At 38.5% G+C, this 15,378-nt stretch overlaps 1 protein-coding gene across 1 annotated transcript in view; it reads left to right on the forward strand.

Annotated features, from left to right (window-relative positions):
- CFAP54 (cilia and flagella associated protein 54) overlaps window positions 1-15,378 on the forward strand; it is a 191,924-nt gene that overhangs the window by 110,202 nt on the left and 66,344 nt on the right. The window contains exons 34-38 of the mRNA XM_050935964.1: window positions 5,306-5,500; window positions 6,235-6,322; window positions 6,732-6,941; window positions 9,337-9,403; window positions 12,112-12,294. Coding sequence (XP_050791921.1) covers window positions 5,306-5,500; window positions 6,235-6,322; window positions 6,732-6,941; window positions 9,337-9,403; window positions 12,112-12,294 — 743 coding nt within the window. The remainder of the gene's footprint in view (window positions 1-5,305; window positions 5,501-6,234; window positions 6,323-6,731; window positions 6,942-9,336; window positions 9,404-12,111; window positions 12,295-15,378) is intronic.

A 15,378-nucleotide genomic window follows, 5' to 3' on the forward strand; every position in this document is an offset into this window, starting at 1 on the left:
ACATATGCTAAGAACACATACAGGGAGATTTCATAACTTTATATATAATGTTGCTACATAGATTTCACCATGATATTATTGACCAGGGAGTTATTAGTATTCAAATGATACCTACAGGACGTATTTTGTACAAAGATTATTACAGTAGTGTGTAGGGTGTGAATACAGGGATGCTTTAGGTCACACTCACCTACCTTGTCTCATCTTACACTGCGGTAATACCGGTTACTGATGTGTATATAAGGTACCTATTGTGCCTTAGTAAAGGGCACATTTCTGAGAAAGGTACAGTTTTCCGGTCCTTCCCTAAGAGAATGCAAAAGGCAAAAGAGGCTTGTCAAAAACACTTTTTAGTAGAGAGGCTTATGCACTCCTCTTCAGATCCTGGAGTGGCTGAGACTGATAAAGCATGAGAAAACCTCTTCAAGAAGTGTTCCAGTGAGCTCAGGATCAGCTTACAGCTCTGGGACTTAGGTCTCAAAGAAACCTTCCTTCTGAGACCAAAAAAATGCCATCTGTGATCGGGGGAGGAAGGAGTATTACCTCACTGTCACATTCTGGAATGCAGTCCAGCTTGGTGAGGGGCTTTGTCATCCCTTCCCAGCAACCTTGGGTGCCTCACAATACCTTGACGAAGTGAACTGTTCACAAACCGCCTGATGGCATGCAAGGCACAACTTGAGTATCTGTGTGTAACTGCAGCCTGCTAGCCACACATGGGTTACACTCTTGGTATACTTGGTTATACTACAGGGTGACCCAAACACACCCCCAATCTTAGATTTCAGCCCAGAAATGAATGTCTTGTGCTGCCCAGCCCTCTCCTGGACAATACAAGTTATATTAAGTCTGTTATTTCTTTAAAATAATAATATGCACACAAGTTGTCAGCCCAAATGGAATTTCCCAAACACTTCAATTTAAACACACTGGAATAGATAAAATAATAAAATAAGTTTATTATCTGCAAAGAGAGAAATTTAAATGAGTACAAGAAATGAGGCATAAAAATCAAATGGTTACAAGAAAATCGATAAGACATTTACTATTACCTAACTTAACAAACTATATTAGATGCAAGCAAAGTTTCTCACCACATGCTTTCTGCAGTCTTACTGACCAAACCCTACAGGGTCAGGACCCTTTCTCCCAGAGTTCAACAAATACCTCTTTTGTTGCTTCAGATGCAGTGAATGTGATGGGCAGGGTGCCTGAGGCTAGTTGTCCCCCTCGTTTATAGTTTGTTTCCCTCTTGAAAAATATTTCCAACTGGTCACCAGGAGACACAAAGTCTATGTTGAAGGAGGCTCACTGCTGTGTTTTTCTCACCTTTTTGAGCATCCTTTGTTTCTCTTCCTGGTTGATGACTTTGTTTACTGCTTAAATGTAAATTAAACAGCACACACATTCCTTTGTTTAGGAACCTTTGACAACCTCATTTTGGGCAAGGCTGTGGGGTTTGGAACATACAGTAATAACATCATACAGGGAAATCTTACAATGTTGCCACACACATTTTATCAGGACAGTACTGATCAGCAAATTATGAGTTTTCAGATGATACCTTACGAGCCATACTTTGTACAAAGATTATTACAATAGTATGTACACTATGAATACTGAGATGTATTCTGTCACAGAGATCTTCTTGGCTACTGCCATCTAGCATAACTAAAGAAGTGCAGACAACAATAGATGATCGGGTGTTTGATGGATACGATTGGTTTAATGCTAAAACTAATTGGTAGAACTGGTCAAAAAAAATTTGACCAAATATTTTTACAATGGAAACCAAAACTTTTTGCGGAAATATAGCTGTTTTTATGAAAATGTCATTGGGAAAGTTTCTCAGGTCTATGATGGAATGTCAATGAGGAGTAGGAGGAGCAAGAGACCCATGCTCCAAAATAGCTAAGCAGTTGGCTGGGGTGTGGGAGACCCAGCTTCAAGTCCCTGCTCTACTTGATTCAGAGCAGGGACTTAAATCTGAGTCTTCTACATCTCAGATGAGTGCCGTAACATGGTGCTATTGGCTTTTCTGAGGGAGGGGTCTCTCTTTCTCTCTCTTCCCCTCGCCTTAAAAAATCAGTTCTGAACCTTAGAAACCTTCCCATTGAAAGTTTCATTGAAACATACATGAAAAGTTTTGGTTCAATAAAAAAAATTTAGTTGAAAATATTCCCAGCCAGCTCTTGTTACTATACTCAGAAGGTTCAGATGGCCTTAAAAAGAGAAAAAGATACCAGAGGAGGAAATCATCCCCCTTCATTATCTGTTCACCTTGCAATGTCATCATCAAAGCAGCTAATTTGAGTCCTTGTTTGGGAGTCATGTACATTTTCTGGAATATTTTTTTCTTCCCTGCTGCTTTTCAGAACCATTTGTTTTATTTTTGTGGGGCCTGGAACCTCACCACTACAGACCAGTGAGTCTAGAGTTCACAGAGGTGGGGTATTCTATAGAAATCCAGACCTCCCCACCTACCAGCCCAGTCCCCAATCCCTTTTCAGAGACCCCTTTCACAAGTGTCTTACATTAAGAAGGGGAGTCCCTTCTGAGTCTTGGTGCAGTGGAAGAAATGCCTCTATAATACAAAGGGAAGGGGTTTTATTCCTAATTGTTTCCAATAATGAAGGAAAAAAGGGGTCTGGTGCCCATTTTTAGACTTGACACAGCTAACTATCTTCAGCTACAGATTCAAGTTCTAGGTGATAAAACTACCCTCTGTAATATTTTTCATTGAGACGCAAAACTGGTATGCAGCTCTCACCTCTAAGATGCTTATTTTCACATAGTAATTCATCCTGCTCATCCTCCTGTGCTTCTGAGTGGGTATTTTCCACTATCTACAGAATGTTCTGCCATTTGGTCTATTGACATCAATGAGAGTCTTCACCAAAGGCCCTTGTTATGTGAGAAAACGAGTCCGGATTTATCCATACTCCGATGATTGGCTCATTTGAGGGAAATCTCCACAACGTGACCAACTTGACATGTTGCTTTTTGTAGTTTATACAGATAGGGTAAGAGATCAAGCTACTTAGACCCAGAGATTATTCAGCTAGATTTCTACTTGCATTAAGTTATACTATGAATATGCGCATTTAGACCCACCATTCAACATTATAGTTTACTTCATGATGGCTCAGGCAGCTACCACAGCTTCTTTGAGAAGTGTTCCAATCTGAAAAATTTGAATGGCAACAACATAGGGTTCAGTACATACATTTACACAAAATTACTCCTTAGTAGAGACATGAAAATCTGATGCCCACTTTGGCAAAACTGTCTTGTAGTTGCTATTCAGGACTCTGAGCATCCACCTCCTATGATTTAGTTTACTGCTTGTTAGTCACCAGGAGTGGAATAATATTGACAGGCACTTGGGGAAGAAGAAACAGTTACTTACTTTATAGTACTTGTGATTCCTCTAGAGGTGTATGTGACAGGTTGGATCACAGAAACCCCCCTCGGGAACTGCCAACTGATGTGCTGAGACTACTTCTGAGACCATTTTCCCTGGCAGCTTGGGACTTCAGTGCCCAGCCTGGTTTGAGCCAGACACACTAGCCTGCTACAAACGCAGGCCCAGGTCTGAACCATGTCACCCAACAGCTGCAGGCTTAACTGAAAACAGCTTAAGAACCATTCCTGTCTCTAACACTCAGATGCCCAGCTCCCAGTGGGATCCAAACCACAAATAAATCCATTTTACCCTGTAGAAAGCTTAGATAGGATAAACACATAAATTGTTTGTCCTCTGTAACACCGATCGAGAGATATGCACAGTTCCTGCCCCCCAACACAGGTATTAATACATACTCTGGGTTAATTAATAAGTAAAAAGTGATTTTATTAAATATAAAAAGTAGAATTTAAGTGGTTCCAAGTAATAACAGACAGAGCAAAGTGAATTACCAATCAAAATAAAATAAAACATGCAAGTCTAAGCCTAATACCATAGGAAAGTGATTACAGATCAAATCTAACCCTCAGAGATGTTCCAGTAAGCTTCTTTCACAGACTGGATGCCTTCCTAGTCTGGGCACAATTCTTTCCCCTGGTACAGCCCTTGTTCCAGCTCAGGTGGTAGCTAGGGGATTTTTCATGACTGCCACCCCTTTGTTCTGTTCCACCCCCTTATATACCTTTTGCACAAGGCGGGAATCCTTTGTCTCTCTTGGGATTCCCACCCCTCCTTCTAAATGGAAAAGCACCAGGAGTTAAAGACGGATTCCAGTTCAGGTGACATGATCACATATCACTGTAAGACTTCAAGCCTTCATTCCTCCCAGCCTGACTCACAAGAAGACCTGCAAGCAAACAGAGCCATCCACAGTCAATTGTCCCGGTTGATGGGAGCCATCAAGATTTCAAACCACCATTAATGGCCCACACTTTGCATAACTAAAGTAGGACCTTAGAGTTATATTTCATATTTCTAATTTCAGATACAAGAATGATATATTCATACAAATATGATGACCACACTCAGTAAATTATAAGCTTTGTAATGATACCTTACAGGAGACCTTTTGCATAAATCATATTCCAGTTACATTATATTCACACTCATTAGCATATTTTCATAAAATTATATAGAGTGCAACACAGTGTATTTCCACAACCCATGCTTCTTCGGCACAACTACAGAATCCTATAACACCTGGATTCTATACTGGCAAAGGAATTGAGGGACACTTGGGGTCACCCCAACTTTTATGCCATATGGTGTATGAGGACAACCTCAGTGAATATGGACAACACTTCTTGAAGACCCACAGTTATAGAACATCATGTCTGCAATGATTCCAGCATCCTTCATTGTGTAAAATAGAAGTCCAAAGAATACTTCTGAATTTGCTGTAGATCTCTGGATTGACATTATGTTGAGTTGCTGACTGAGTTTCTGGTCCTGGAAAATTTCTCCTTGAAAGCTACATGGGACAAATAGGAACATTTTAAAACCTACTTGTTTAGCATGCTTTCAGACTAAATCCAGAGTATAAGTAATGCTCAGTGTATCGCAGTTCATTTATTCAGGACAAATTAATATATACTACAGGGAAAGAAAATATTTCTGAAAAATGCAGCCTGATTTTCTGCTCCCATGTTTATTCACTTTTAGTTACAAGTTACCTATTCCTTCTGTTTCCTTCTAACCTGCTATTATAAAGATCAGAAATGCCATGTAGAAATCATACACTGAAAATATTTTGTTTGGGTGATATGGTGTAGAAGCATTTATGTGAAGGAAATATGGCTGTAACCTATATTTAGTAAATAAATTATATTTCTGATCTAGAAACCTTTGGAAGAGTACCCAATCAGATCTTTACAAATGGAAAAGTGGAATTTAGTGTGGGAGCTGAACTGACATTTCTACCAAAACCACCTGACCTTTCTCAAGAAAAATATAATTTCCCCAGTATGGTCGAAAGCAGACCATTACCTGAGTCACAGCTCTCAGTAGTTGTCTCTTCATATGAAAAAACTATTGGTAAGATATTTACATATTTTTGTTTACAGCTAATACAAACAACTCTGTATAAGTATGTTCATGTTCCTCTTCATGCAGTTTTATTCTCTGTCCCTTTCATGTCAGACAGTCTTCGCAGCAGGAATTTCCCATCCCCATATGTTTATGGGACAGCCCCTGCCCTCCCCCACTGCCTCAATAAAAAATAATTTTCCCAGTATGATCCAAAACAAGCCAATACCTCAGTCACAATTTTCAGTAGTTATCTCTTCATATGAAAAATGTTACTTCAGTGGAGCGTCACTGATTTACACCAGTTGAGAATCTGGCTCATGATTTTATCATCTGACAGTGTCCCTTTACTTCTTTTTATAGACTTTTCCCAGGAAACCATTTGACAGCTAAGGGAGTTTATGATTTTTTTAAACTGCTGTATGCAACCTGTAGAAATCAGAGAATTGCGTTTTTATCATGAATGCTTATTTTCAGTCAGATTCTGTCCATTTAGTAGGTCTGAAACAGATTCACATGTGTGTCCTGCTCTTGCTCCTGTTGGAGATAATGGGAATAGGATTGGGTCCATAGTTACACATTTGAAATTAAAATATCCCCAAATCCTCAGAAACCTTTACATAAAATATTCATAAACTTATTTACTATTTCCTATGTGCAAATTTATTTCCGTTGCAAAGTTGTTCAAGATACAATAATGGTTTTAATGTTATAATGGATTTTTTCTTATTGATGAAAAACAGAAATTCTTCAAATAAATAACCAGCGAGACCTCAAGGTGCAGGCTCTGCATGAACTTGGAAATCTTCACTTTTATGCAGGAAAGAAGAGGTACATAATCTCTGGATGAACAGTAGATACAAAAATGATACAGTTTTTATTTTTGTAATTTTATCAATAATTTTCCTGACTTTCAGCTCTTCTACAAGTTAATCTGCTGTCTTCATTTCCATGTTGTTCTCCCATCCATTTTCTCTAACTGTATTAAACAATGGCTTTCTTTGGAACCAATATATATGTGTCTTTATAAAATAACTGTGTCATTTACCATACAGCTATTTTTTCTTAGTAATATATTGTCTAGTGAGATGATCAAAAATTCTATTTTTTGTGTTACAAATTAGATTCCAGTTTTATGTTTGAATAAGAATTATTTGTAGCTGATAGAAAGCAGAATAAAACTCTTCTTCTGCTACAAAAGATGTCAGCAATATGATGGATGCATTTTTGTATGTTACAGATCTGCTTTAAAATATTGGTGTCAAGCCCTTGATGAAACACTCAAAATAGCTGATGTACTTAACAACTGGCAAGAGTTAGATGGCTTTTCAAAAAATGTTCCTGACGACTTTACAGATAGAAGTTCTAAACATTTTAGTGAGAAATGTATTTATCAAGCTGGAATTTGGGGGTGCTTGCATGCAGCAGTTTTAGCAGCTAAGATAGCTCAGTAAGTATTTTATTTTTTAGTGTATTTCTTTAGATTTTAGAACTCCACACCAACAAATGCCAATCCAAGGCCTTGAGTGCCCCTGACATAAATTTAAAAACATATTAAAGATGAGTTATAAAACGAAATCAGTCAAAGCAGCTGCACTTCTCCTATTACCCTGATGATGTCTCTTGCTAATTAACAGTGAGCATGCCCAATACAGTATAACTGTAAATTCCCACACTGCATCACTGTTTTTCCTTAAAACAAAAATTAATCCCCCAGCTTTCTCAGCCTTCTTCCAATTTCCACTCCAGCACATGAACTTTGTAGCATACCCAGAAGGTAACAGATTTGAGCTATTTTAGATCAGCATGTGGAGAGTATTCTAAAGGTAAGTGGCCCTCCTTGAGAATACTCTGTGGACAGCCCCGTCTGTCAACACTGCCCTCTGATTTTAACTGTAGCCGTATGGCATAGGGAGGGATCATAGGAATAGAATAATAATATACGTATAAAACATAAAAATCTAATAAATGATTGACAAATTGTAGCCAAATGGACTTTACATCCTTATTAATTTTCAATAGAAATATCCACATTTTCAAGTTAGTGCTCTTAATGAATATTAATATATTGGGGCAAATTTAATGGGGAAAATAGTAATTTTTCTAATTAATCTTAGATCAGATGAAGTTTTATTTGTTGTGTGTAGGATTACCACAAATAACTACATCAGCCAAGCTATCGTATGCATACTATTAAAAGACCATAGTTAAGATTCTGTTTTGTGCCTCTAAGAGGCACAGCACAGAATTAGCAGCAGAGGGGAAGGAGGGGGGAAAGGGGCAGGGTCATAGGTGGCTTAAATTACCTTTTGTGGCCACTGATCCTGAGCTGCTCTGCAGCCCTAGGTGTAACTTAAGCTGCACCCTGTCCCTGGCTGCCTTGGGCAACAGTGCATCCAGAATCTCTGCAGCACTATGGCCTCATTCACAGTACCCTTCCACCCTATGCAAATGTCACAGTTCAGGGCAACTGCACCTCTATTCCCCCTCCGTGGTCCACCAAGGTCACCCATGTCAGCAGCTGTTACCTCTGTTGGGTAGCAGCCCTCAACTGTCTGCCTCCTGACCAGGGTTTTTTCAGGCTGTGCAAGTTCCCTGTCTACACTGATATTCCCAGCAAGCTAGACTGCCTAAACAGGGTACCATCTCCTGTTTGCTTTTTCTTCAAAGGCTGTGGACAGCCTAATGGCCTGCAGCTATGAATTACAATATAGCTCTTTATAAGTAAACACATTTATTCTGAAGCTAAGAGCATTACCGAGAAAACATATTAAAACAATAAAAGAATCTACATGCATGCTAAAAAGCTTACAACAGGTCATCCCAACTCCAGTCTGTGGCTCTGATAAGTATCACTCCATCAAAACTCACAACTGTGTTTTCCCTGTGGTTACAAGTTCATGATTATCTCAGATTCAGAACTGGAACAATCAGGAATAGTTCAGCCTTTTCCTTTCTGTACCATGGGCCTTTGATCTTGGTCCCATGTAACAGGTGATCAGCAGACAGTGACCCCTCCTCAGGTTATATTTTCAAAAGGTTGGGTTTCTGCATTCCTCAGAGATGTGGAATTTGCATTCAGCTCCCCCTACATACTCCCCAGGAAAACCACTTAACACTTTTTGTTCCACAAATCCATTCTTATCTGGCACATTGTTCAGTATAGTCCTTTGATCCTCTAGGTCTCACATATGTAACATATCCCCACAGTGGAGGTAACATACAACACTGGCCCACAATTATACATAACCTATTCATTTAATACAATGGACCCCAAAGATACTTAAATGTAATTCAGTTAGGTCTCCTAAGGATGTTGCAGGAAATTGCCATATTTGTCAAAGCTAGGGCTTGTGAGGGAGTCCTGGGAAAACAGCCTTACAGCTGTCTTCCTCAGTTCCTGCAGGAGGGGAATCTTTTTCCATCAATGTCCAGGTCTTTTAGAGCCCATTTATGCTGCCCTTTTACCCAAAGTAATGGGTCTGGAGCAGAGGTAAGGATTTTGCCCCATAAAATGCAAAAGATTAAAGCACCTTGCACATATTATACACAGAATAGTGGCCAATAGTCGTGAAATCTCCGGTGAGATATTATGAGGGAGAATATAACCACATATCTATTTGTTTCTCTTTTTTCTATATAGGTTCTTATACTGCCTTCATCACCATAATATTGAGATCCTTCCAGTAGTTCATTAAGCCATATGATTTAACATTTTCCGATCTGGAAAACTGCTAGAGTTCATTATTAATAATAATAATGATAGTAGGGAAAACAAACTTTGTTAATTAACATAAATTAATGAACACATTCAAATGTCTTGCTTATATGTTATACTTACTCAGGTACATATTGACATCAAGTGTGAGACTAAGAACTAAATGCTGCATTTTCTCTGCTATACTCTTTAAGGTAAGGATATATTTTCATTTAGAATTTATTCAGTAGTTGGCATATTGTTTTCAAGGTATAAAGCTCAATAAATGACCAATGATATGAAAATATTCCTGTATCAAATTATGTAGAGTCAAGATTGAAGGTAGATGCCAATGTATGCACATAAAGTTGTGTTCATTATGGGGTTTTTAACATTATTTCTGTATTTTAGTCTCAAAAATTATCATTTCAATAAGAAGTTAGTCTCCCAGAGAAGAAATAAAATATTGAAATGTGAAGATGGCTAAAACATTTGCCAGTCAAATAGATCTTTTTTCCTGTTGAAGTAAATACCATCAATATCAGCAGGGTGCTTCTTGTCACAGATCACTACAGAGTCTTCATAGATTGTCATACATTTTTAACTAGGTAACTGGGAGTATAGAAACTTTACAAAAATTCACTGCAGAATGTTTCTTCTGGTAATGCAAAATATTGACTATTCATGCTAAAATTTCAACCGTGTTAGAAGTTTCTTCTAAAAGGAATGGCAGTGCATTCAAATGAATAAAAATTTCACTTACAAAGAAAGTAAGATCCTTAAATTAAGAATGCAACCTTTTGGAAACAAAGCCGGAGTAAAGATGTTTCTATATACTCTGGGAATGGAGATTTGAGGCATTTCTAAAAAAAGGGATCCTGAAAGAGGGATCACAAATATCCTGTCAACTGGACTTCTTATAGGTACAGGGGTCTATGCGCATCAGAAACTTAATCAACTTCATCCAAAAAAATTGAGAATAGAAAATTTGTAGCATTATTTTAATCACATGCATCATCCTAGGATCCTTATTCTGCCATCTGATCCATGAGGATAGAACCCATTCAGACTGAAGCCCTGTTAACTTCACTAAGAATAGAAACCAAATCCTAACAGTTGAGCAAAAGGAGAATTTCCATTATCTATTAGTGCTATAGCGCCTGTGATACAAAGCTGAAAAATGTTGATTCCATGCATCAGAGAGCAATAGTATTAGCCAGATCATCACAATATTATCCTATTGGAAATAATTGTGCATGACTGGAGTAGGACCTCTTCTAGTTCATTCAAATGACTGTAGCTTGGTGGAAGAGTGTGCTGCAAAATGTGATCAGTCCATTGTCATGGTATCTGACAAGGGTAGAGTCCCATAACTTATTGTTTGGTTTGGAAGGTTGTTTTATAACATGGTTTCCTCTTTCTGGTATAGTCTTTAATCTAGTTATTGGCCTAGGTTTATGCTAGCTATTTTGTGTTTCACATTGCTGTATGAATATATAAACAGTAAGGCCATGTCTGCACTAGTACTCTTACAGTGGCACAGCTGTACTGATGCAGCTGCGCCACTGAAGATCACTCATGTAGATGTTCTATGCCAATGGGAAAGAGCTCTCCCATCGACATAATAGAACCACCTCCACGAGTGGCAGTGGCTATGTTGACAGGAGAGGCTCTCCCACTGACATAGCGCTGTGCACACTTGCCACTTGTGCTGGTGAAATGTATGTTGCTCAGGGGTGTGTTTTTTCACATCCCTGAGCGATGTAGCTTTTACTGACGTAAGTGGTAGTGTAGACATGGCAAGTCTCTAGGCAATGAGTGCTAATTGTGATGTCATAGACTCTGTATAGGAGGAATTTTCAATTTCAGAGGCAACATTTCTATCTTGTACAATACTCGCTCTTCTACAAATTTAGCCCCTTAAAATCCGTTTAAGATGGATCAACTTTAGTAAACAATGCAAAGAAAACACATTTTCCCTATTTAACTTACTGTCCATGTGTCATTAAACAGGACTATTCTGTGACTTGGTTTAGGATAGCAAAGATGCTAGCAGGCAGGATGATGGCCATCACTATCCAGGATGTTCCCACTCTCTAGGGTTCTCTCCAGGGGTTACCTGACACATTTTGAAGAGGCTCTCTGGAGGTTTACTATTATATTTCTTCCACTCTTTCTAAAGTCTTGTTTGGATGAGCTCTGACTTGGAGAGCTGAGCCCTAAACCCCATTAGGAAAGTTTCTTAGCAGGAAGTGAATATTTGCTGAGGCTTCTTTTGTGGTAACTTTGTTTATTGGGATGGGTGTGTGTGTGTGTGTGTGTGTGTGTGTGTGTGTGTTTGTTTATTGCAGACTTCCTTCCCAGACCTGAGTCAACAAATTATTAAGACTACTAGCATCTTTCCCTTTGCCACACAACTGGTTGTTATAAATCTGCTCAGGGACTGCATAGGTTCCCAGAAAATTCTGAAGGAGGAGAGGAGAGAATTAGAGAGCAGAAAATACTTGATGATGATGATAGTCATCCTGCCTGTCAGAGCAAGTGATGAGACAAGAAGAACACAGAGAAAGCCACTGGAAGCAAATTAGCAGTAATTTTGAATTTAATTTATCTTGAATATAATTTTCTTGTCCAGACAGACAAACGTTCTTTGTGGCTTTCCTGGACCTAGATCTGCTTCTGTGCTTTGTTCAGTGTCACCTGATGCTCTCTTCTGTCCATCTACAGCCGGATCTCTTACTCTGTCAAGGTTCAGACATGAAAACATTAATCATTCCTCTACAAATGTGCATGGTTTCATTTGGAGCCAGGTGAAACATAGAAGTTGACTGAATTTCGTTTTGAGTTTTGGGAATTGTTCACCCTTTTTTATGCTTCACAGCTGCATATATACTTACAAATATGTCATTTTTATTATTTTCAGACACTGTTTAAAGTCTCTATTCCACATCCCACAGCTGATTGTGATTTTGCACAATATGAAATACACAGGCTTATTCCTGGCATTGATTTGTTCTCTGATCGCTACAGAGCTGATGTCTCCACTGTAGTTGCAAGTCTGAGTTTCCTTATATTTGAATTGCATTGTGCAAAGCAAAATCTAATAGTAAGTACTATTCAAAAACATATATGAATGAACTGTAAGTCATCATATTTAATAGAAAATTATTATGCTTGATCTGTTGTGGGTACATTGCATGTTTTGGAGAGAGCCCTTGTTATCTTTGTTGGCTGATGGTCTGGGGGCTGTTGCAACAGGGTCATGGCACAGAGTTCTGCATTTTTTAATCCCTTAGGGCAGAGATTCTCAAACTGGGGTGTGTGTATGCCCCAGGAAGCAGGGTGGCCCTAGGGGCATCATGGAATGTATTTGGGTGGGAGAGGCCATGAGAAGCTTTAGGGGGAAAAAAACCTTTCTGCACAAATTGAGAGCTGGGCAGCTACAGAGTGGCGGCTGCTGGCCAAGCGCCCAGCTCTGAAGGCAGAGCCACCAGCAGCAGCAGAGAAGTAAGGGTGACAATACCATACCATGTCACCCATCATATTTCTGCTATGCTGCTGGCGGTGGTGCTGCTTTCAGAGGTGGGCACCTGCGCAGCTTTGCCTTCAGAGCTGTGTGGCCAGAGAGCGACGGCTGCTGGCTGGGTGCCTGGGCCTGGGAGTGCATAAAGTACTACAGACAAAAAGAAGGGAGGCATGATCAAATAAGTTTGAGAATGACTGCTTTAGGGTCTGTACATTTTGGTTGGGTAAGGTCAGCGATACTGATGTATTATTTCATGCCATGATTTTAAAAGAAGTGTTGATGGAATATTGTAATAGTGTGTGTGTGTGTGTGTGTGTGTGTGTGTGTCTCTCTCTCTCATTTATTTCCTCCCTCCTTGAAAGTGTCAGTACTAGTCAATGAGTAGAGCTAAGCTCAGGCATAGAAGTGCTTCTCACATGAAGCCAGATGCAGAGATAAACTAGGATTTTATCCAGTTTACAAATGGAATTGGCTGCAGAGCTAAACACCTACTGTGCTTATGTTGTGTCCTCCTAAGTAGATGCAGCTGCTGGCTTCTCTACCGCTCACGGTGTGTCCAGGTTGTCAGTGGATTACAATCTGTTAGCATAGATAGGGCAGTTGTACATGACATGAAGCTGAAAATGCATTGTGTGTCTACTGTTCCTAAGCACTCTGGAGGAAAACACATAATATATGTGATTTCAAAAGCCGCTGTACTCCAAGAGTGAGTGTAAATCCAATATATTCAAAGCACATTAGAGAACTTTAATTATAGATTCAGTAAGTAAGTTACTGTAGTTTTGTTTTCCCCACTCCCATTTTCTTTTCCTTCTCTTTAAGACCTGTCTTCACTACTTCGCTCTCTTATTGATTATCTTTACTAGAGCCCTGCGCAGGACTGTTTCTTTAATTCTGCTTCCATCCTGCCCTGCAATACCCACTCTCAGCTGCTCCCACATTGTTTCTTGCATTTTTATTCCATTCCCACCCACAAAAACCTTAGATTCCACAAATCCTGCAAGAGAATCAGATTCTCCTATGTTTTTTTTTAAAGTTGCTTAATATAGATACAAATGGAATTCAGACACAATTTTTATCACTAAAAGAATAAAATAAATCTTGTTTAAACTTTGTAAGAAATACTTTAACTCCTGTTATAATAGACAGCAAATTTCTTTCTATCCCTCGCTTAAGTATTTAAACCTTTATTTAACAAAAAAAGAAAAACTTGCATTACTTTGCCACAGTCTCTCTTTTTTTTTTTTTTTTTTTTTTGGCCACCCAATCGCATCCACAACAAAGTACATTTTACCTTCTTCCGCTATTATGGCAGCAGGCCCTGCTCCAAGGCTCTGGTCTGTACTCCTGCCCTCCACCAAGTTCCTTCCCATTTTCCACTTTAATTTTGTCCCCTCCTAGCCTCCAGGTTAATTTTATTCTATACAGATTGCTTCTTTCTCTCCTACTTTAATGAAACACACACTCTCACCTGCTTATCTGTCTCAGAGAGCAGATTGCTAATTGAAGAAGTACTTCACATACCTCTTTATGCACATTTATAGACACATTGCTCCTGTATCAGGTAGAGTAGCTAATCGGCCGTAGATCAGAGGCACTGCAATAGCAGTACCAGCAGGGCAAGAGCTACATTTCCACCTACATTGTACAGTGTAATCAGTTGTGGGACTGTTTTGGACAATGGACACCATTAAAGCACACTTAAAGTGAGGTCAAATTTGGCTCCAGATTTTGGTTTGATAAAATAATATTTTACAGAATATATTTTTTTCAGAAATATTTTAAATTTGCAGAGAAAACATTTTAAGAACAAACTAAGATTCCCTTGAGGACTCTGTAATACAGACACGGCACTATTAAACTAGTTCATGAGAACTGTACAGTGACATTGACAAGAAAATAACTATAAACCAAAGTAACACTGCCTACTTTGTTTTCGTTGTCTACACTGAAAGAAAATTAAAAAGAAAACAAACAGGATAAGTGGGTGAACAGTAAAGCAGATTACAAAAGTTCTTTCAATGTTAATCCAAATATGATTTTTAACCCAAGTATATTTTAATCTGTAAAATAGCGAACAAAGTTTATTTATTATTGAAGGACTGGGTCCTAGTACATTATACTTTTTTGTGACAATTACTCTTAGATCAGCAGTTGAATTGAAATTAATGGGACTGTTTGGATAGTTAAATATTAATCACATACGTAAAGATTATAGGATCAAGCATTTACCTTTTATTAACTTTGTCTAATAAAAATAATTTAGCTCAAGAGACTCATTCACTGTTGGATAAGCAGGTCCAACTCAACTGAGCCTTGTCAGGATTCAATATGTATTCTAATCTAAATAATTTAAATTAGAAAATTATTATATTTGACTAGGTATTTAATATTTTATAATGTCATAGGTATATTTTTATCCTTTTAGTTATTGTTTTAGAAAAATTTTGGCATCAGAGTGCAGCCTCTTTGAGCAACCCTGTGTATTGAATTCTTTCAAGTACATGTACTCTCTTATGGTACATCAAACACTCCTGAGCTAAGAGGACAATTTTGAGGAAACTTTAAATTCTGTTGTATTGATCAGATGAAAGACAGTGCTCTTAAGAATAGTAGGATTGGCTTTAGCCATTTACAGAATTTTGTAAAGTATCCATTCTTCAC

The sequence above is a fragment of the Gopherus flavomarginatus genome, chromosome 1, assembly GCF_025201925.1.
Source record: "Gopherus flavomarginatus isolate rGopFla2 chromosome 1, rGopFla2.mat.asm, whole genome shotgun sequence".
Lineage (NCBI taxonomy): Eukaryota > Metazoa > Chordata > Testudines > Testudinidae > Gopherus > Gopherus flavomarginatus.